Genomic DNA, 22,360 nt, shown 5'->3' with positions numbered 1-22,360 from the left:
TTCTGTTAGATTTCGGTAAACGAAGTAATGGTCTAAATGGTCTATTACCTAAACCAAGTATTGCACATTTTATAAAAATATTCTGCAAATCAATTTTACAATTTGTAAAGTACCAATTATACAGTATGCCATTAAGTGTACTTGTGAATTTTTTTTTTTTAAATTTAAACCTTGAAACCGAGATTAAAAAAAAAAAAAAAAATTAAAATGAAATAATCTTTCAGATACCTTGCTAGCCATAAAAAAAATCTCTTTAATATATATTCAGATTGGAGGATTGTAACATGGACACCTCCAATATATATTTTTGAATTATTTAGTCTGTAGGGTGTTCTTAAATGACACCTGATATATATATATATATATATATATATTAATTTATATATATTATATATATTATATATATAAAACGCAATAGAAATGCGGACTCCGGTGGCAAAGTAGCTTCGATCTTGAGGCGATGGAACACACCAGCAAGAAGCAATGACATTTTTTAACAAGAAATCCTTTTGTGTTTGAATCTGAAAAATATTTACGGTATAGATATTTATGAATGTCTAATTCTTTGCATCCAAATAGATGTTTTCTTTTTATTAATATTGAAAATTATTTCTTGAAAAATGAATATTTATTTAAAAAAAAAAAACATCGCATCTAATTAGTAGGACTGCCTGTAGATGCGGAAGATCGTAACTGTTAATAAAAATAAATTCCCAATTTTATTATATTTATTTATGCAGGTCTAAATTGCATCCTACGCTTAGCTTGTAATTTCAATGGTAACTGTAACGTCACTTTAATGAAATGTCTTCGGATCGATTGCCTAGCATTGTCTTTTTTTTTTTTTTTTTTCTTTTAAATCTATTTTTATTTGTAGTTTTCATAATCTTCTGAAGTATTTTTTTCGTCAGAATATATTTTTATTTTTAGGTTCAGTAAAATGAAAAATAAACATCGAATCCAGAGGAGAAGGGATAATTTAACAATTAGCAAGCTGCAAAAGAATTTAAACATGCATAAACATTGTAATGGAGCGCCACCTATGTTTTTAATTTTTTTCAGACGTTTATTAAAGATTAAGGATGTAGAAATATTGTAAAGAAAAAAATATAAAACTTCTCAGAAAAATAAAATAACTATAAATAGTTATTTTTTTTCTATGTATCTATTAATTCTGATTTGCTTAACTGTTCTAGAGATATTTTAAAAATTCTTTTATTTTATTATTCATTTTTTTACTTTTTAATACTTTAAAAATAGTGTGACAATATTCATAACACAGTGGTTGTCGAATACACGATGTTAGACATTTCATTTGTACTGATATGTACGTAGAAGCTATTCTGCTGATTTGCCAGCAAACCTTACAACTGATTTTCAGGCTTCACCTCCCCTCCCACAAAGCCTTTATTACAAGTAGTGGCGGCTCGTGGCTTGAAATCGTGGGGATGCTGCAACTTTCGAAATATACATACACACTGTAAGTACAGTGTGTGGATAAAATATCAAAATTATGGTAAAAATTAAAAAAAATTAAACATGAAAAATATTGTTTATTATCGATAAAATTATGCAGTTTGGTATAATTCAAAATTACTCAAAAATAAAACCCATTCCTTTAATTATAATTAAAGGAATGGATTTACAATTTTTGGACATTACAATTAAATCCTTTAATTGTAATGTCCAAATATTTAAAGAGACGGAGTAAACGCGATAAGCATTACGAACATTCTACTACTGGCACAAACTGCATATAAACAACAGTGGAACTGCGCGACGGACAGTGCCGCATTACGCTAATAGCTCGCATCTTACTATGACGTGCATATGCTTGCGCGAGTAGCAATATGACACTGTGGTAAACACAGTGCCGCTAGTGTCCTTCGCCCTCCTAAGTGGTACAAGATGGATTTTTATTATTTTTTATACAAAATAAGAGAATTGTATAGGTTTGTTGTTGATAAATTAAATATTACAAGCAAATAGAAATAAATTAATAAGTACATTTATATATCGAGAAAAACTGGGAGTGCTGAAGTTCCGCAATGCATATGCACGAGCCACCCCTGATTACAAGTGCCACACATGGACTTCTACCCAACTGAATTCTAACTTCTAAAGGAGCCTGTAAAATAGTTCGCTTTCAGATCATAGCGTTTCCTGATGCGAACAAATGGAGTGAAAGAAATTGTTTCAACAATGGATAGAACTATTGGTGATGAAACCTACATCGAACGTCTGAATTATAATTAAAACACGTGATCTCATGCACATATTGTTGACATTTTTCCAACTTTTTTTTTTTGAATTTTGAAGATGTGTATGTTATTTATTTATTAAACAAAATAATATCAATACTTGTACCCAAGTGTGTGTGTGTATTCTAGCAAATGTAATACACTATTATGCATGTCCTGCTTAAATGATGGCCTTTCGATGTTTTGCTTGATAATTTTCATGATTAGCTCAGAGTGGATACGTTCAAAAAAAAAAAATAAATAAAAGTCAGACACATTCGTCCACAGTAATTTTCTTTTATAGTTTATTTTAACCTTCATAGATTTGAGATTTTATTCCCTATGGACCCATGTCAATGGGTCTCCAAGGTGAACAGTCGAGTAGACAAAATAACGTACATAAGGGAAGTCGTCAATATGGATCCGTGACCTCGGTCGGGACGATTGGTTTTGAGAACTGGGCCGATCGAGAAGAGATCAGAAGCGCGTGAAGGTACCGACTGCACATAAGATCAGCGTTGGGGAGGGGAGGGGGGGCTTTCGTAGGATGTCTCATTTGTACGTGAGACGGACCCATCTGGCGCTGCCTTTTAGGCCCGCAACTAACGCAATAGTTCACGGGGAGGGGCTTATCCAATGAACAAAAAATGCTGATGTGGTGATTCATCGATGCTTGGCAGGAATACACAGAGGTCGATTTATTTATAGGTGTATTTATTTCTATTTTCCTTTGTTTTCTAAGAATTTTCTTTTATTTAGTAATGATTACATACATTTTTTTACATAGTAGTATATACAAAAAAATTCATTTTTAATATTCTATTTTACAGATGTGTCAAATTAGCCATACGTGTGAGCAACATTGAAACACGTTAAGCACATGGGAGGCTGTCCATCGCAGTTCGTTGTCACCTTCTTCGATTTGCAGTCTGCCATTTTTCCCCCACCAATCTTGGAAAACTTTCGATAGCATTATCTTACCCACCTGGCGTGAAGGACCTTCCATTTTTCGCAATTGATGGACTCGGGGTCTTCTCACTATAATCACTTTGCGTATCCTCTTCCCTGTATGGAATTAATATGTCAAATATAAATTATTAATTAATATGTCAAATATAAAAATAACTGAATAGAAATATCAAAAATAGATTTTAAAAAATAAGAGCTGCTGCTAGGCAACAAGACAACAATTAAACATTTCGTCATCGTTACCATAGAAATTATACAGCATGAGTAGAATTTCGTATAATATTGAAGCACGTTATTATTTTTGGATATTAAAATTTTCGACTTAAACCAAAATTAAAATTCTCCGTAATATTTTGCATCATACATTAGAATAATGAATTCAACTCGGGGCTGTTTATGGATTATGTTATTATTTGTTACCATTGTTTACATTATTTCAAACCATTTAAACTGTCTAACCAGAGTTGAATTTAATTATGTGTTATAAAAAAAAAAAAAAAAAGAAGTTCGCCCACAGTTTGTAGATCTCTGCTTGACGTCTCCAAGAATAGTCGATTCGTGCTGAAGGGGAGAAAAAATGAAGGACGTACGAATTGGTCGCTCACACGCGAAATCACGTGCTTTATTGGTAAAATTTTCCAACTGTTATACAAGCAACACAGTTAACTACAATAATCATAAAAGAGAAGTTAATTTTCCTACTTGCAATAATAAACAACTCATCCCACAATACGGACTGATTACCTTATTATCGGAATGGATTCTCCTCCTATTGACACGCGCAGAAGTGTCGAAAGGTCTCGAATCCGTGGGCGTACTATACGTGGATTGGGGGGGGGGGGATATTATAACGGTTTTAAACTATTAGATGTCTTCAGTAGTCTAGTCTAGGAAGAAAATATTGCGAAATAACCACTAATTATTAAAAATAAATAAATAAAATAAAATAACGTTAGTAATCCGCTTCCGAAATGCAACTAGTTATGTTTTCTGCTATTCCCACAGCTATTTCAATAAATTGAAATCCTTTATTTCAATTTATTGCTTAAATACATTCAATGATTATGGTAAACATTAATTATAATAGAATTCAAATTTCTATTTCGTGATGACTATCAGATACTCTTGATAGTCATCACGAAATAACTCAAATATTGCTTACTGCACTTTTGTAATGGTGGAGTTGCATGGGGTTAGGTAAATGCCAGATATCTCCAAAGTAATACAAACTTGAGATCGTGACTTTTTTTTTTTTTTTAATGCAACTCCCACACCCGTAAAGGTTTCTTTGTAAACCTGTAGTAACATTTGGGCTACGGATTTTTTTATTTTGTTTTTATTGATTACATATTATTTTTACATCGAACCTGCAATCGATTGAACAGCAGATACTCTACGCACACCTGTTATTTTTATTTTTATTTTTTTTTTGCCACATTCCTAGTTATAAACATCGACATAACAAAACTCTGAACGAATTCCCACCTTTTACCGTTCTACTCAAAATTATGAAACACTATTGAAACTGTCTGGGAAGCGGACATCTTTTTCTTTTTCAATCATTTCATTCATTGCGACAAACCCAGGAGAAACTTCAAAAGGTTGCGACTCTTTCTTTACTAAGTTCGTATGGCTTTATCTGTAAGAAAATAGATCAATTACTAGCAAACGAATATTCCAAGTTTTACAAACTTAAAAACAAGGTGTTATGAGATGAATCCTATTTGTGATAAGCAAGTGCTTGCTTATCACAAAACGACTTTAAATGATTTCAATTACTGTTTTCAAGAATCAAGTCCTTATAAGGACTGGCTAAAAAGGGCGAAGCAATATTGCTTTTCATATTCCCCGTTGTCTGTAGAAGACAGTGTAAGGATAAAGTGTTATTGAGCCATAAAGCTCTGATCATGGCAGGAGGGTAACAGCAATAGCCGAGCCTCAGAACTTCTTTGGCTACAGCATTGCCATCCATTAGCCTCCAAGGGTACCAATCTTTAGTCGCCTCATGCATTGGCTACATTGGTGCTATTCTTATCCCGGCAACCACACGGGGATTCAAGAATCAAGAAATCTCACTTACCGATTATGTAGTCCTCTGAAATTAAAAATAAAAAGGTAGCTTTGAAATGTTTACAATTCTAACTTAAATTACAAAACAATTTTATTAAGCCCTCGGAATTCTAGCGCGATATTAAGTTTGCAAATTAATTTTATAAGCATTATTATAGGACTTCGAAAACAGTTTGAGGTTAAAACATAACTTAGTATGAAAACGAAGTTGTTCCTATGTCGGAAATTTTTGAAATGAAACAAATCTTTTGTATGAAAAGCGCCCTCTACAAACTGGAAACTGATATTCAATCAGTTTAAACTGTGTTAACCAAGCTGTTTTTTTTTTTTTTTTTCTAAAAGAGAGAAAAAAAAAATCTTTGGATTTTTTTTTACCTGAACATATAGAGAAATAAAGAATTGTGAAAAATTAACACTTTAAGCTATCTAAATTCACTTGATATAAGACCTTTAATCCCATCAATCTCAACTTGTCATTCGTTGAAAACCAAATATAATGTACAAAGAAAAGGGGATTTTTTTTCTTTCTCAATCAATTTGTTTTTTGAATGAGTGAATACCTGAAACGGATGTAGCGTACTGTTTCCATGTTCCCACGGAAACGGTAGATTGTTCTTACTTCGTCAAGAACGAAATAGGCGAGGCCGGACATTCCCTAATACAAAATGAACTATAAAATGTCTCCCAGTATTTTATGAAAAGGTGAATAATGTTATTGCAAAAATAATATCAATCCCAGAGATTATTTTGAAATCCTTTATTTCAATTTATTGCTTAAATACATTCAATGATTATGGTAAACATTAATTATAATTTAAGCCTTTTTTTTTTTTTTTTTGCAATCTCACTTGGTTAAAAAATGCAAAATTTTTGCAAGAATGATTACTTGCATAATTAAATGAAGTTTTAGGTAGTTAACTGGGTGTACTTTTGTTGGAGAATTATGCAAGACAACAATCGTGTGGCTTCAAGTCATGACTCAAGACGAAGTAGAATATATCTCAAAAACCTTCCCAGCATGCACTGCAGTACTAATATACTTTTTGATTACACTTTTTGCATTTATGTAATCTTTTTCTGGTAGCTATTAGCAGCACTCAAACAATTTAAAAAAGTTAAAAAAAAAATCAAACAATTAATTTTTCGAATTTTAAAGATTGTCGTAATCTAAAAGAAACATCACTATGCTAAAGGTTCATACGGAAAATCTATTTACAGAAATTTTATGAACAAGTAATGAATAATATTAAATTTCCAGCTATTGCTACAGTTAACAAAAACAACAGATGGCAGAAGTAAGGGATTGTATATAAATTAGTGCCGTGATATTTATAAAATGTTATAAATCAGTATCAATCATAACAGATTAGAGATCTCTTTGTAAGATAACTTCATTTATTACATAAAGATCGTTGTTCATAAATTACAACCCATAATTTTTGATGAATATGAGACCAAATGGAAAATATCTTGCTTGTTTGCGTAAATCGGCAAAATTCTCTTGATTGAGTTCGACCCCCCCCCCCCCACCCGTACTGTTCGCCCATTGGTTTATACTTTCCGATTAAGAAAGACATTTCAATCTCCTCGGAAGTTGTTTTTTCTTGTTCCCAGTAAACTAACTAATATGATGCAAAAAAAAAAAAAATAGTTTCAGGTTGGTCCACAAGACCAACTTTAACAATTGCCCTGCCGATTGTTTAACCATCCAATAGTCGGATTGGTGTATTTTTCACCGTTGAATCCAGTCAACAACGTATTAAGTTAAACATGTAATACTTAATAAAATAAAAGGTCAACAGCGGGTGACCTTCCAGCAATGGTAGATCTAAAATTGATTTAAAGTCACAATCCAAATCTCCATTCTCTCTGCCCCTCCGATATCATCTATAAGCATTATATATTTTTTTATTTGCATCATATATTAGAAATTATATTGCTATTAAACCTGTTTAAGATTCTTCAAATTAAGTGGATATTGAATCCAACATTGTCTTACGCTTGGATCCGCCGAAACTTTTATAGTTTCTCTATTCGGCTTTGAAATAATGTGGGATTCACTAGCCACTTAATTTGAATAATTTTGCATCGCCGAAGTGAAGCCTTTTTGGCTCTCTTTTTTCAGTAACTGTTTAAGATTTTTTTTATTGAAGATTCCATTTTCTATATTAACGCAGCTAAGAAGAATATACATAATAGGCTTAAAATTATTTTAAGCAATAACTTGTTGGTGTTCTGTGGAGGTGAGAGGATCTAGTTGTGTCCAGGAGAACAATACCCAATGCCAGAATACGCTGCTATCGCTCTGGTTGCAGCCAAACACGCGAGTCTATCGGTGAAAAACAGACTGAGCGGTCACACGCTGTTTTGGCTTACGAGTGTGTGTGGCCAGGAATACACAGCGGTTGATTTATTTATAGGTGTATTTATTTCTATTTCCCTTTGTTTTCTAAGAATTTTCTTTTATTTAGTAATGATTACATACATTTTTTACATAGTAGTATATACAAAAAAAAGTCATCGTTACCATAGCAATTACATAGCATGCGCAGAACAAGGTACTTGAAGTTGGTTCTCCAAATTGGCAGTTAGCGAATTGCCGAGGTGTTGATTCCCCGGGATGTTGACTCGTGGGAAATATTCTAAATTAAATTTCATTTAATGTGCAAGTTTAATTTAAAGATATGCAGGATTTTAAATTATGGTTCCAGTATTTCTCTTAAATCACTTATTTGAGGTAAAGTGCGTGAGTTGCTTCTCCAAAAACTCTGACCTTCTGATCGTCCATCTCAGTGACAGTCTCATCCTACCACTGAGCAGAAGCACTCGCATTCCAGGCAGAGGCATTCACAGACACGGCCCGATAGAGGCCATGCAGGAAAACACCAATCCCCGGAGACGCAAATTGTTCCCGCCCCCTTAAAGAAAACCTTAAAAGGGCAGAACACTAGCATTATTTATCAAAGATTAAAAGGGCAGAACACTAGCATTATTTATCAAAGAAATATCAAAGCACAACAAAAATGTCTGATTATATACTCAAATGAAATTAAAAATAAAAAGGTGAAGTAGAACTACTAACGATATTACATAAAATTTCATAAAATATTTTATTATGCTATCAAATTTTATTTTAATATTAAACTTGCAAATGAATTTTATATGTTTTACTATTAATTAAAATATTTACAATACGTTTTTTTTAATTAGGAGCATAAGTACAAGAAGTTCTGTCATTTGAATTTTTGAAAAACACATCTTTTGTATGTAAAGCGCTACCTACAAAACAGAATCAACTGTTACTTAAGTTTTGTAAAAGGAAGTGTAACATTCAGGATTTGTTTGGAAGAGAAACCAAATATATTCAACTACAGAATTTTTAAGGTGTAGTCATTCGTGATGAAAATCGCATTTAATTTTTTTTTTTTTTTTCATTCTTTCAATTTTTTTACTAAATACAGAAATAAATGTGAAAAAAATTGCTTAGAGTAAAGAAGCATTTTAAGCTACCTAAACTCACCAGCTATTGTTACAGAAAGTAGTTGAAATAAAGGATTCAATGTACCAATTTATATAAACCCAGCTGTATCAACAATCAAGTAATCGACAAGTCACGTGCGCTAAACAATGCGCGAAATTAACAGAATTTCATCTCGCGAATCATTAAAAATGATCACTTGCAACACAACCGGAAACTTGTGGGCTGTATTGTCAACAATAATGAACAAAGGCAGTAGGATTTACATTTTATATAATTCATTTTTTATACTCGATTTTACACAATCATTCTGTAGCTGTATTTATCTGAATTACAATTATGATCTTATAGTTTTCTACCGTATGTATCACAAAAACGGATGGATTGGTGGGAGAGGCGATCCACTTCAGGTACTCGCATTCTCAGGACTTCGTAGAGCACTGAAAACCACCAAGACATTTTTCTTAAACATGATTTGCAACCAAAAATACAAATATCACTTGTCATTTGATAAACATGTACGAATATTACTATAGAAAAAGAAAAGCGTTTAACTTTTTTGAGAAAACCAATTACTAGGTACTAATATAACGCCTCCAATATACGTAGTTATGTGAAAGAAACAAAAAAAGAAAAAAAAATGTTAGCTATGTTAGCTTCAATGTGCAAGTAATTGAATGAGCTGGCGGCCTGACGTTTTCCCCATGGCTTTTGTAGAGGGTTAACTGGTCCATATCGATTTTTAGGGGAAATTGAAATATCACAGTCATTGGTCGAATAGAAACCTGTTGAAATGATTTGAGCGGAAGTTGCATATGCAAAATACTGCATATACTTTTATACCCATTATTAGTGCTGGTAAAAAATCATGTGCAGTTTCGTTAAAAAAAAAAAAAAAAAAAAACCAGAATGCAGACAATTTTAACTATTGTTGATTTCATGAACAACGCACTTCTCCAAAAGATACTTGTATGTTTCACGCGTCATATTTCATTATTGGACTCCATTTGATCAACAATGTAATTTTGATGAAACTTGTACATTTCAGTCGTAACAAATATTGTTGAACTTGTATCTAGGCAACGAATAGATTTACTAAAGATTTCAAAATACACACAGACATAAATTCCACTACTGTTTTATGAACACGTTAGACACGAGGGAAGTAGCAAATAACTAAATATCTGAAGTTAGCATTAAATCGATGCAAACTTCCTTGCTGAAAAATAATTTATTTAAAAAAATTGGAATAAAAAAAAATTAACATGATCCATATTATTTATTATATCTTGGTTAATAATCAACAATTGCATCAACAATAACATAATTAAAGTGATCACAGGATAGCTTTCTTTACATGGGTTTTACCAAACATAATACAGCACAATATTCAAATAATAAAAATAACTTAAGACAACATAAGATTACAATTCTTCTCAATGTTGGTTAATTTATCCAGAAAGCAATAATCCTGTTATACTAACAAAATAATTTACACTAGTTTGGTTACATTAGCCAAAATAGGTTACAACGTAAATAAATAAATAATAAAGAAGATAAAATAACAAACAGCTAATGTTAACCAGAAAAAAAAACGAACTCAACTTTTGTTTATAGTATAAATAAATTGTGAAAATACGAAATTAAATCATTTCAAACAAATTAACTTACATTCTTAAAGATTACTTATGCTATATTAAACAAATACATTTATAAGTCCATTTCAAGTTGAAATGGACTTATAAACTAAAAGTTGAAATTTTCAACTTTTATTTTTAACAGACGACATTCGAGTATATTTCACTTCGTGCAACAATGAACTAGCTTTGCTTCAAGGTAAGCTGCATTTCCGTTTCCTATTGGCTATGCGATTTCATGACGTCATTCACATAAATAATGGAATTCAATTGTATGATTAGTCAAATTACCTTTTTTAACAAACTGGCGCTTGCATATTTTGCAGCGATATTTTTTCCTCACGTTCGTGTGCGTTTTCATGTGTCCTTTAAGATTAACCACATTTGTGTATTGACGGTTGCACAGGCGACACTGGTGAATCTTTTCGTCAGGAAAAAGGAATTCCACATCTATCGACTGCCTTTCTTGTGCGTGATGAAAATGTAAATCTAAAATTAAAAATAAATCACGTGGACATAGCACTAAGGGGGAAAAAATCCAGTGCATCCTTTCTAACTCGAAGACACACACATATCGGCCACTGAATTGGAAACTTTCATTTTACGTATCCGACTGTCAATACCGATTCTCATCAATTCCCTTCGCATAGTTTGGTGCGATATGGATCGAGAACAGCCTTCATTAAGTCTTTTCTGATGGCGATAATCTCGTTTCTGACAGACTGTTACTACACCTCTTAGAGTGGGTTGTTTTTCTACTGATTAAAAACCCCGGATATCTCGCCTTTAGAGAAATGGTTAACTCTGCTGTTTTCAAAAGCCAGACAGGCACCCACAATAAGCCCTTTATCGAACTCCAAAAGATCCTTTGTTTTTTCCATTGTGATCAACATTACTAATCACCAGCATTGTTAAATAGTTGCCTAAAACACGTGATTTTACATAAGAATTTTGTAAGTGATGTTTACGATATCTGCATAAAGGTTTCTAAATTCAGTGGCCAGTATGTGTGTTAGAGATAGTATAGATTTATAAAAAAAATAATTAAAAAATGCTGAGTAATAGCTTAACGATTTTAATTTTTACTACGAATCTCTGGAGTTAAAACTCAAATTAAAATACAAAAAAATAATGACCATTATCATTAATTAATTATTGTTATAAAAAAAAATCTGCTAACGTGTTTTATTTCCCTGGGGGGGGGGGACGCGAGGCCATTTAACCATAACTAATTTTTGAAGACGAGTGGTTAGTTGGGTTCCCTTAGCCAATCACAGAATAGCTGATCCAAGACTATCAGTGATTTCAATAGGCATCTAGGGAGGAGAGTAGCAAACAACTGCCATCATCTCATAGTCTACAACACTGTGTTAAGGTGTTTAGTGAAGTCTATGCCATGATGGAGAATTCATTAGAACTAATGAAAAAAAAAATGTACACATAACCAATGTCTGCATTTAATCTAATACAATATTACCATCTGTAAATATTGGAATTATTAACCTCCTTTCAAGACAAAATGTTATAAAAATAGCTAAAGTATTCTGAATATCTCAGTTAAATGAACTTTCTCCAACAAACTAGTACCACTGAACTAATCCTTCTCCCCCCCCTCCACAAAAAGTTTAAATAAGCTATGCAACAGTGGCATGAAAATGAAATCCGCAAAATGTTCTTTTTATTTTCATTCTGAGCTGCTTCATTCCTAGCAGATGATTACAAAGCACTTCCAATCGCTAAAAATCATTCTTGGAATATCAACAATTAAAAAATAGGGGAATGTAGTGAAACGGTAATACGAGATTCTTGGGGGAAAAAAATCAATGTAGATTTCAATAGATGGCAGTAAAATTAAAGATTTGCACCTTATAAATTTAATTTATAGAAGGTCTATACTTCTATGAAATATTATAAACAAATTGTAAAAAATAATTAAATTATTAATAATTTAAAATGAGAAAAAATAATTTATTTAATACGTAAAACACACACCAACACAATAACACTACAAACAGTAGTGCACTCGGGGTTTAATCTTGGGTGGGCGGCCCGAGTTAAGTAGATGATTTGAGAATACGACCTATGACTGAGCATCTGCAATGATCGCTAATTCATAAGTAGGATTGAAATAGAAGACACGACACAACATAAATAAAAAAAATTAATTTTAATTAGGGAAAGATTTTTGGAAAATTTTCTAGTGTTTTTTTTTCCTTTTCCTTTGGGAGCCCCCAGGGCCCCTGCCCTCCTCTCTGGGTGTGCCACTGGAGATCCTACACTGCAATGAAAAGTTGTATTTCCAGTACGAGAGGGAGCTGCAGTAACTTAGTTTTGATGAAGACCTTTGACTGGCTGTCCCTAAACCATTCCCAAAAAAAGTGAGGGTTAAAACGAACTTGCTTACCCCCTTCGGAGAATAAGTTGTAAGCAGATTTATTAATCTTATTTAAATTGCCTCAACCAAATTCCAAAAAAAATCACAATCAGCAATTAAATTAGAGGTCAGTTACAAAAAAAAAAAAAAAGGTAATTCTTACCTCTTAGTTCATCATTCGGGTTATCTTCACTGTGTTCCCTTTGTTTTACGATGTACTTCCCCCATTTCTTCTTATACAATTCCCTGTGTTTTTGCATGCGCAACCTGATATAGCTGGGAGAAGCAAAATCTCTCCGGCAAAATCTAGAAGAAAATGCTTGCCTCGTTTGGTCGTGCAATTTCAGGTGTTCCTTCAGGGACCATTGGGAGGTATAGCGTCGATGACATATCTCGCACTGATGTTTGGCCCAGTGCTTTTGGCTGCAGTGAACAGACCCATAGCATTTAACTTGCTGAACGAAACTAGAAGAACCTGAAATGCAAAGAAAGAACAAAACATTCTTACAATGATTAAAAAAAAAAAAAGGAAAATGAAAGTAATCTGAAATAACTATTTATTATTATTATTTATGGTCTCACCCATGTAGAATCGTCAACACTTACTGCATATTAGCATCAGGAATGGTTGAAGAGTCGGAGAATGCAAAATCAGAGACCACAAATCGTATTTTTTGAGCCACTTCAGGATGCTGATAAACAAAAGGTGGTGTCACATCTGGGCAGTGAAAATCATCTACCATCCCTCAATAGATTCACAAAAACCCATGCCAGAGAACAAATTCAATTCACAGCAACTAGCTTGAGTTTGCATAAACCTAATTAATGTCATGACACATCTGTACGACTAATTCTATCTGCTCAGCAACCTGCGGTGATCAAGTGTATCTGCATGATTTGTCTCCATTCTAGGATTATTCTTTTTAGAAGACAAAAATCCCTTCTTTCAGCATATAAGAATGAAAAGCCCTTATAAAATGTTCCTGATATCCTTAGACAATAATCCAGGTCTTTTGATCAGGATATTATCAATATCATTGTAAGCTACAAGACTCCATCAATGATGAAACATAGAACCATAAAAAAAAAAAATAAAAAAAAAAATTTTTTTTGTAGTGCAAGCTTTATCCTTGTCATTCGTAGTTACTGTATCTCAAAAGATGGCAATTAAAGATTCATATATCACTAATCGATGCAAACCACACACTTCTATGATAATTATAAAACACTTAATTAGAAAAACAATAATTACGATTATACATGTTTTCATTATTTATAAAAATTACTCCAACATGCAAAAGGCCTGTGTAACTCAGCGGAAGTGGTTCGTGCATCCTCTGCACTAGGCTGCCCGAAGATAGACTTCAGTTCAAGTGAAGTCACTGACTGGAGGAACAGTTTCTCAGCCTTTCTTATACTGGTTCCTGAGTTAGACAATCTCTGGCATGCCAAGCAGGTTTTTTCTACTGGAAACTCTGGCTTTTCATCCCGTAAACTCAAGAAAATCGACCGTAGAACCAATATTATTTCAGACAGTAACACATCGTGTTAGGGTTAGGTACCAAGAGATGGCAGCACTTGTTTGCTGGTCTCTTCATTGGTGGTGCATATAACTAGTGTAGACATGGGCCAGCTATCTCTGATTGGCTACTGGTGGAGACTCAACTGCCCACTCAGTCTCCACAAGCTAGATAGGGTGTAAAGGCCTCGTCTACTTCCTATAAGGGAATAAAAAGGTGTTAGCTTATTTATTTACTCCAACATGCAGTCAAATACATTGCTGAATAGCTCTGCAGAAATGGCATTTTCTTCCATAGTGCTAGACTGACCAAAGAAAGATTTCAATAGGCATCTAGGGAGGAGAGTAGCAAACAACTGCCATCATCTCATAGTCTACAACACTGTGTTAAGGTGTTTAGTGAAGTCTATGCCATGATGGAGAATTCATTAGAACTAATGAAAAAAAAAATGTACACATAACCAATGTCTGCATTTAATCTAATACAATATTACCATCTGTAAATATTGGAATTATTAACCTCCTTTCAAGACAAAATGTTATAAAAATAGCTAAAGTATTCTGAATATCTCAGTTAAATGAACTTTCTCCAACAAACTAGTACCACTGAACTAATCCTTCTCCCCCCCCTCCACAAAAAGTTTAAATAAGCTATGCAACAGTGGCATGAAAATGAAATCCGCAAAATGTTCTTTTTATTTTCATTCTGAGCTGCTTCATTCCTAGCAGATGATTACAAAGCACTTCCAATCGCTAAAAATCATTCTTGGAATATCAACAATTAAAAAATAGGGGAATGTAGTGAAACGGTAATACGAGATTCTTGGGGGAAAAAAAATCAATGTAGATTTCAATAGATGGCAGTAAAATTAAAGATTTGCACCTTATAAATTTAATTTATAGAAGGTCTATACTTCTATGAAATATTATAAACAAATTGTAAAAAATAATTAAATTATTAATAATTTAAAATGAGAAAAAATAATTTATTTAATACGTAAAACACACACCAACACAATAACACTACAAACAGTAGTGCACTCGGGGTTTAATCTTGGGTGGGCGGCCCGAGTTAAGTAGATGATTTGAGAATACGACCTATGACTGAGCATCTGCAATGATCGCTAATTCATAAGTAGGATTGAAATAGAAGACACGACACAACATAAATAAAAAAAATTAATTTTAATTAGGGAAAGATTTTTGGAAAATTTTCTAGTGTTTTTTTTTCCTTTTCCTTTGGGAGCCCCCAGGGCCCCTGCCCTCCTCTCTGGGTGTGCCACTGGAGATCCTACACTGCAATGAAAAGTTGTATTTCCAGTACGAGAGGGAGCTGCAGTAACTTAGTTTTGATGAAGACCTTTGACTGGCTGTCCCTAAACCATTCCCAAAAAAAGTGAGGGTTAAAACGAACTTGCTTACCCCCTTCGGAGAATAAGTTGTAAGCAGATTTATTAATCTTATTTAAATTGCCTCAACCAAATTCCAAAAAAAATCACAATCAGCAATTAAATTAGAGGTCAGTTACAAAAAAAAAAAAAAAGGTAATTCTTACCTCTTAGTTCATCATTCGGGTTATCTTCACTGTGTTCCCTTTGTTTTACGATGTACTTCCCCCATTTCTTCTTATACAATTCCCTGTGTTTTTGCATGCGCAACCTGATATAGCTGGGAGAAGCAAAATCTCTCCGGCAAAATCTAGAAGAAAATGCTTGCCTCGTTTGGTCGTGCAATTTCAGGTGTTCCTTCAGGGACCATTGGGAGGTATAGCGTCGATGACATATCTCGCACTGATGTTTGGCCCAGTGCTTTTGGCTGCAGTGAACAGACCCATAGCATTTAACTTGCTGAACGAAACTAGAAGAACCTGAAATGCAAAGAAAGAACAAAACATTCTTACAATGATTAAAAAAAAAAAAAGGAAAATGAAAGTAATCTGAAATAACTATTTATTATTATTATTTATGGTCTCACCCATGTAGAATCGTCAACACTTACTGCATATTAGCATCAGGAATGGTTGAAGAGTCGGAGAATGCAAAATCAGAGACCACAAATCGTATTTTTTGAGCCACTTCAGGATGCTGATAAACAAAAGGTGGTGTCACATCTGGGCAGTGAAAATCATCTACCATCCCTCAATAGATTCACAAAAACCCATGCCAGAGAACAAATTCAATTCACAGCAACTAGCTTGAGTTTGCATAAACCTAATTAATGTCATGACACATCTGTACGACTAATTCTATCTGCTCAGCAACCTGCGGTGATCAAGTGTATCTGCATGATTTGTCTCCATTCTAGGATTATACTTTTTAGGAGACAAAAATCCCTTCTTTCAGCATATAAGAATGAAAAGCCCTTATAAAATGTTCCTGATATCCTTAGACAATAATCCAGGTCTTTTGATCAGGATATTATCAATATCATTGTAAGCTACAAGACTCCATCAATGATGAAACATAGAACCATAAAAAAAAAAAATAAAAAAAAAAAATTTTTTTGTAGTGCAAGCTTTATCCTTGTCATTCGTAGTTACTGTATCTCAAAAGATGGCAATTAAAGATTCATATATCACTAATCGATGCAAACCACACACTTCTATGATAATTATAAAACACTTAATTAGAAAAACAATAATTACGATTATACATGTTTTCATTATTTATAAAAATTACTCCAACATGCAAAAGGCCTGTGTAACTCAGCGGAAGTGGTTCGTGCATCCTCTGCACTAGGCTGCCCGAAGATAGACTTCAGTTCAAGTGAAGTCACTGACTGGAGGAACAGTTTCTCAGCCTTTCTTATACTGGTTCCTGAGTTAGACAATCTCTGGCATGCCAAGCAGGTTTTTTCTACTGGAAACTCTGGCTTTTCATCCCGTAAACTCAAGAAAATCGACCGTAGAACCAATATTATTTCAGACAGTAACACATCGTGTTAGGGTTAGGTACCAAGAGATGGCAGCACTTGTTTGCTGGTCTCTTCATTGGTGGTGCATATAACTAGTGTAGACATGGGCCAGCTATCTCTGATTGGCTACTGGTGGAGACTCAACTGCCCACTCAGTCTCCACAAGCTAGATAGGGTGTAAAGGCCTCGTCTACTTCCTATAAGGGAATAAAAAGGTGTTAGCTTATTTATTTACTCCAACATGCAGTCAAATACATTGCTGAATAGCTCTGCAGAAATGGCATTTTCTTCCATAGTGCTAGACTGACCAAAGAAAGGCCATTATAACTGATTATAGTTGCCAACTGGAGGAAATTTTTCTAGGCCTTTCTTGTCAGTTTCCCAAGTTGGAGAAACGAAAGATTCACCCAGAAAAACTTGGGTTTTCAACCTCACAGCTAAAAATTGACCATAGAAGTAATGCTATTTCAGATATCACGTACACCAGTTGTGACTCAGGGCCACTAGATTGTGACTACCATAATCTCCTGTCCCAAACCCTTTCCTTGAGTGCTTGAGCTCCTTATCAGTAGAAAAAAAGTAGACACTGAAAACCCCACCAATCTTCAAAAGTTATTTGGGGTGAAAGGAGTACCACATATCCCTTGAGCTTAGTAGGTATAGATGAAGCCCTTCAGTTGTAAAAACCTGAGTTTGGATCCCATCTACGACATGAACATTCATCAGGACTTTAAATTTTCCTTCTGAAAAACAATCTGGACAGAAGAATGCACACCATTTACAGCCACAGTAGACAATACAAACAGGATTAACCACCCCAATCATAAGTAGTAGAACCAAGTTTCTGGAAGCCGAGTTACTTGGAAGTGACAGGCTATTGAGCATAACATGAAAAGGGAAGATGGGATTTATTTTTTAAAGCAGTCATCTCTTTAAATAAATATACACCCTCTGTCCAAAAAGAAACCGAACTTTTCGAAAATAGAAAAACTAGTGGCGCCACCTGTTGTATCTTTTTGTTGTCGAAAGTGGAAACCTTTATTAGTGTTGTGTCAACTGTTTATGACATTTGTTTCATTAGAAGCCGAATTATAGTGCCAAGAGTGACAGTGTGTTTCGCCTAACTCGGTCGTCACGATATTTATGCCGTACACGACGAATTCTAGCTATCGATCGCTTCAAAACTTTGAGATAAAACTCACCATCGACTGTTTGGCCAGGCAGAACGAATTCTTTGTGGGTAATGCCTTGGAAATGTAGAAACAAATCAGTATTGTCTTTACTTTTGACTTATCCAAGCGACTTTTTTTCGAATGCCCCTCTTCTAGTGGTCTCCGCTCAGCGCTGTTTCGGGCTCATACTCAAAACACTACTTTTCGTCACCAGTAACGATCGTTTCAAGCATTTGATGCGTTTCGGTAAAACTTTTACCAAGTATCTTTTTGTTTCGACAATAAAAAAAAAAAAAAAAGATACAACAGGAAGCTCCACTAGTTTCTTCTATTTTCGAAAAATTCGGTTTCTTTTTGGACAGAGGGTGTAGCTAAATCTATTCCCGAGTGAATTACAAGCTATTAATCATGTACTATTTTCAATAAAGTAATCGTTAGCAATTTTTTAATTCTCAACATAATCTATAAATCGCATTAAGAAATTTTTTACCTCTTAATTCATCACTAGAATTCTCTTTTGGGGATTTCATTTGTCTTGAGGTACTGGATTCCTGTTTTACTTTGGGTGGATCTGGTACTATTTCCATCTCCTCATTCATTGCTACAAACCAAGGAGAAACTTCGAATGGTTCCTTCTTCACTTTAATCGAGCTCACAATGTCCACATCTGTGGGAGACACACCGATTAATAAACCGAAAAGAAAACTGCTTATTCACACATTTATTATCATGGAATTCTATTTATTTCATACAAACAGCAAACATTTCAGCACACTGTACATTTTATTATTTTCTGTACTCGCGTTTCTTTCATGATATTCCTCACTCCAATCAACGACTCTAGCAGTTCCAGTCATCCGTACCTCTTCTGACGTTTGTGATGTGGTCATGATGTTTAACTGATCTGAAAAGACAACAGCAGAAATGGTTAACACATCCTACGTTTCATGCATGCAATTACAATAACACAACAGAAATAAAATATTCACATTACTTACCATTTAAGACATCATATGCGTCAAACTGTTGAATCAGGTTTAATATTTTCTTTCTCTTCGTACTAACTTATGAATATCTCAATAAAATACTATGACTATCTAAAAGAAACTATTGTATTTATGAAAGCTTTATGAACACTTTTACAAAACAAGCAATTTTTTAAAAAAAATTGTATGGATAAATTTTAGAAAAATATTACTTTTCATAAAATTACGAAAAATTTTTAAAAAATGAAAAGAATTTTTAGAAAAATGTTTGCGAGAACAAATATTTCTAAATTTTATAAAAAAAATTATTTTTTTCGGTATTTGTTTTGTCAATAAACTGATTTTGTTCATGTATATCCTTAGGAGTTGTATGAAGTCTTCCACGTATTAAAAAATATGTGCACGTGTTAAGTCAAATTAACCAAATTGATCTCGATATGATCTTTTCTTCATGACTAGTCAGGTTTTTAAAACCTACATTTATTTTTCTTTTATGTGGCCTCCACCACAAAAGGTTTCATAAACCTATAATACAGTTGTACTCTGAATGGACTAAGGATTTTTTTTTTTTTTAGTTTATTTTTACCTGGTCCAGAAACCCTGATCTTGAGCTTCAAGCTTCCCATAAGTGGGTAAGTAGTCTCAATTAAATTATACAATTAAATTCTTCCCTACCTATTATAAACAATCGCATACATTTATGTCCAGGATTTGAGCTCAGCCTATTGGTTGGAGAGCAGATACACTAACCAAAAGTTGTTCTTCAACTCTTGGTTAAAACAACCCTAATTGAGAGTTTAGTCACTTTAAAATGACAATTTAATTTCCTTCTCTAAATTTAAATACAATATAAATTTACAATAACTTGTATTAGTAGTTACGACCAAGAAACAAAATATATATTTTTGCAAAATATATTTCTGCAAAATATTTGTTTAGTAAATTTATTTAAAAAATAAGCAATTTTGTTAAAAAAAAGTTGAAACATATATGTTCATATTAAAATACAAAACATACTGCAAGTAAAATAGGAGTCCTTGTAATATAAAAAGGATTTATTATAAATCAGTTTAATACAAACAAGCTTGTCACAATAAAAAAAACATTAATAAAAGAAAAAAATTTATTTAATTAATGATAAATTGAAAAATGATGAAATATCCAAACTAATAAACTATTTTAATTTTGTAAATTTATTTGCAAAATTAATTAACAATATCAGGAAACAATTATTGGATGGCTATTTTGTGATTTATTAATTACGTTTGTGCTATAAAAAGGAAAGTGGCATAAAAAACTTAAATGCTTTAATAATGGGATAGTTTCTGATGGCATAAAAGACCTTTTCTAGATGAAAAAACTTGAGAACAAGTGAGGCATCGGAATGTTTTCTGCAAACCTGTGTGTCTTTTTTTCACGTGCAATTTAAGGTAGCTTCGAGTTAACAACCCTTGTTGACAAATCAGGCACCGAAACACTTTTCTGATTTGGCTATGCACCTTCATGTGTCTCTTAAGGTAATATTTATTGTACTGTCGATGGCAAACCTCACACTGGCTTGTGGGTTGTGAACACGAGCGAACCAGTCTGTAGCGTTTTCGTTTCTGATGAACAAAATGGGAACCTAAAAAAGAAATGAAAACGTTAACATCCATCCAGACACGCATGCAAAAAAATAAAAATAAAATAAAATATTTGTTATTCATTACTTTCCTATGCTTAATTTAAATCTGTGAAAAAAACAAGTTTAATAAAATGACATCTCATTGCATTTCTTCAATGATTTTGAATGTTGTCAGATGCGTTTCTGGATGTTTCTAAACTATTTAGAAATATCTTGCAATTTTATACTCTTCCCTCCCTCACCACTGGTGTTTATTCTGTAACTTTGAAATTAACTCATGTTCAACTCATTCCGAAGAAGGGCAACATTCATTTACCTTCAAATTATCAATTTCTTGCTTCAGTATTTTTTTTCTAAAATAATGGCGAACTCAATTATCCACACAAACGGTCACAGGAATAAAATACATCAAGAATAACTGCTTCAAATCCATGTTATTTCAATAATATTCAAATGATACATAACTTCTTTTCTTTGAGGATCCTTTCTTTGAGGCTTACACGGTGATCAGAATACAGTTTTGGAAAATTATGGAGACAACTAATACATACATAAACATACATAACTTCAATGCCCACTTTGCATCCACATAATTACTGATGTGTAAACACATAGGCTGGTTCAGTGGTTATTGGTCAGCTTCTGTGACGTCCACAAACCTCTCGATGTCTTCTGTAACTGAGTTGCCACGGTGAAGCATTACAATAAACTCTAACTAACGCAACGATTCCACAAGGTCCTGTTCTTTACCTACTCTCTTCCATCTATGTCAATTGCCTTCTCTAGTTGCCATTGACTACTACACCAGTTTTGCCAATGACCACGGATGGCACTCCTCCTCATTAGATAAATCGCCAAAGCCTCTGAAATAACTTCTTCAGCCCCCTTAAATAATGATTTTCAACATACTCTTCAAGAAAGTTCTGATAAGAGTTTAATTTCAATTCTAGTAAAGTCAATCCTTTTTATTTCTTACAAAAAAACAAAAACTTTTCTCACAGTTTTACTTTTGCTAACAACGAAATCTTTGCATAAGAAACAAGATGAAAACAAGAATGAAATAGTTAATGAATAGCTAACCTACATATTGTCTGCCATACTCTCCTCCCCAGATGCCTATAAAAACCATTGATAGCCAACACAGTTAGCTGGCCCAAAAGCTAAGGGTGTGGCTATACTATGTGTCTCCAAAAAGTTAGGACAAAATGATTTCACAGTACTTCATAAATAAAAAAAAGGCATTAGCAAATTTATTCAACTCTAACCTGCAATTTTTCTTAGCAAAAACATCACAAATAGCATCCAAGAATTAGATCTTCTCTTTTGATCAAGGGTATTATTTTACCTCTGAATAGCTACAAAACTGCATACAAATTAC

The 22,360-nt window shown here is 33.3% G+C and overlaps 2 protein-coding genes across 2 annotated transcripts in view; both read right to left on the bottom strand.

Annotated features, from left to right (window-relative positions):
- Positions 1 to 19,284, bottom strand: part of LOC150109540 (uncharacterized) — a 74,945-nt gene extending 55,661 nt beyond the window's left edge. The window contains exons 1-6 of the mRNA XM_090402609.1: positions 19,153 to 19,284; positions 18,863 to 19,039; positions 15,843 to 16,154; positions 12,932 to 13,243; positions 10,686 to 10,883; positions 3,222 to 3,305 (exon numbers count right to left, since the gene is read on the bottom strand). Coding sequence (XP_090258735.1) covers positions 3,222 to 3,305; positions 10,686 to 10,883; positions 12,932 to 13,243; positions 15,843 to 16,154; positions 18,863 to 19,039; positions 19,153 to 19,186 — 1,117 coding nt within the window. The 5' untranslated portion in view covers positions 19,187 to 19,284. The remainder of the gene's footprint in view (positions 1 to 3,221; positions 3,306 to 10,685; positions 10,884 to 12,931; positions 13,244 to 15,842; positions 16,155 to 18,862; positions 19,040 to 19,152) is intronic.
- Positions 19,285 to 20,462: 1,178 nt separating this feature from the next.
- The window catches only part of LOC150109539 (uncharacterized), a 51,736-nt gene continuing 49,838 nt past the window's right edge, over positions 20,463 to 22,360 (bottom strand). Inside the window, exon 15 of the mRNA XM_090408884.1 lies at positions 20,463 to 20,982. Within this exon, the coding sequence (XP_090265010.1) occupies positions 20,666 to 20,982 (317 nt within the window). The 3' untranslated portion in view covers positions 20,463 to 20,665. The remainder of the gene's footprint in view (positions 20,983 to 22,360) is intronic.

This window comes from Typopeltis vanoorti, chromosome 2, assembly GCF_054136105.1.
Source record: "Typopeltis vanoorti isolate ZY-2024b chromosome 2, IOZ_Tvanoo_1.0, whole genome shotgun sequence".
In the NCBI taxonomy this organism is placed as follows: domain Eukaryota; kingdom Metazoa; phylum Arthropoda; class Arachnida; order Uropygi; family Thelyphonidae; genus Typopeltis; species Typopeltis vanoorti.
Note: the sequence above shows the minus strand (reverse complement) of the source record. Positions and strands in the feature narration are given on the sequence as shown.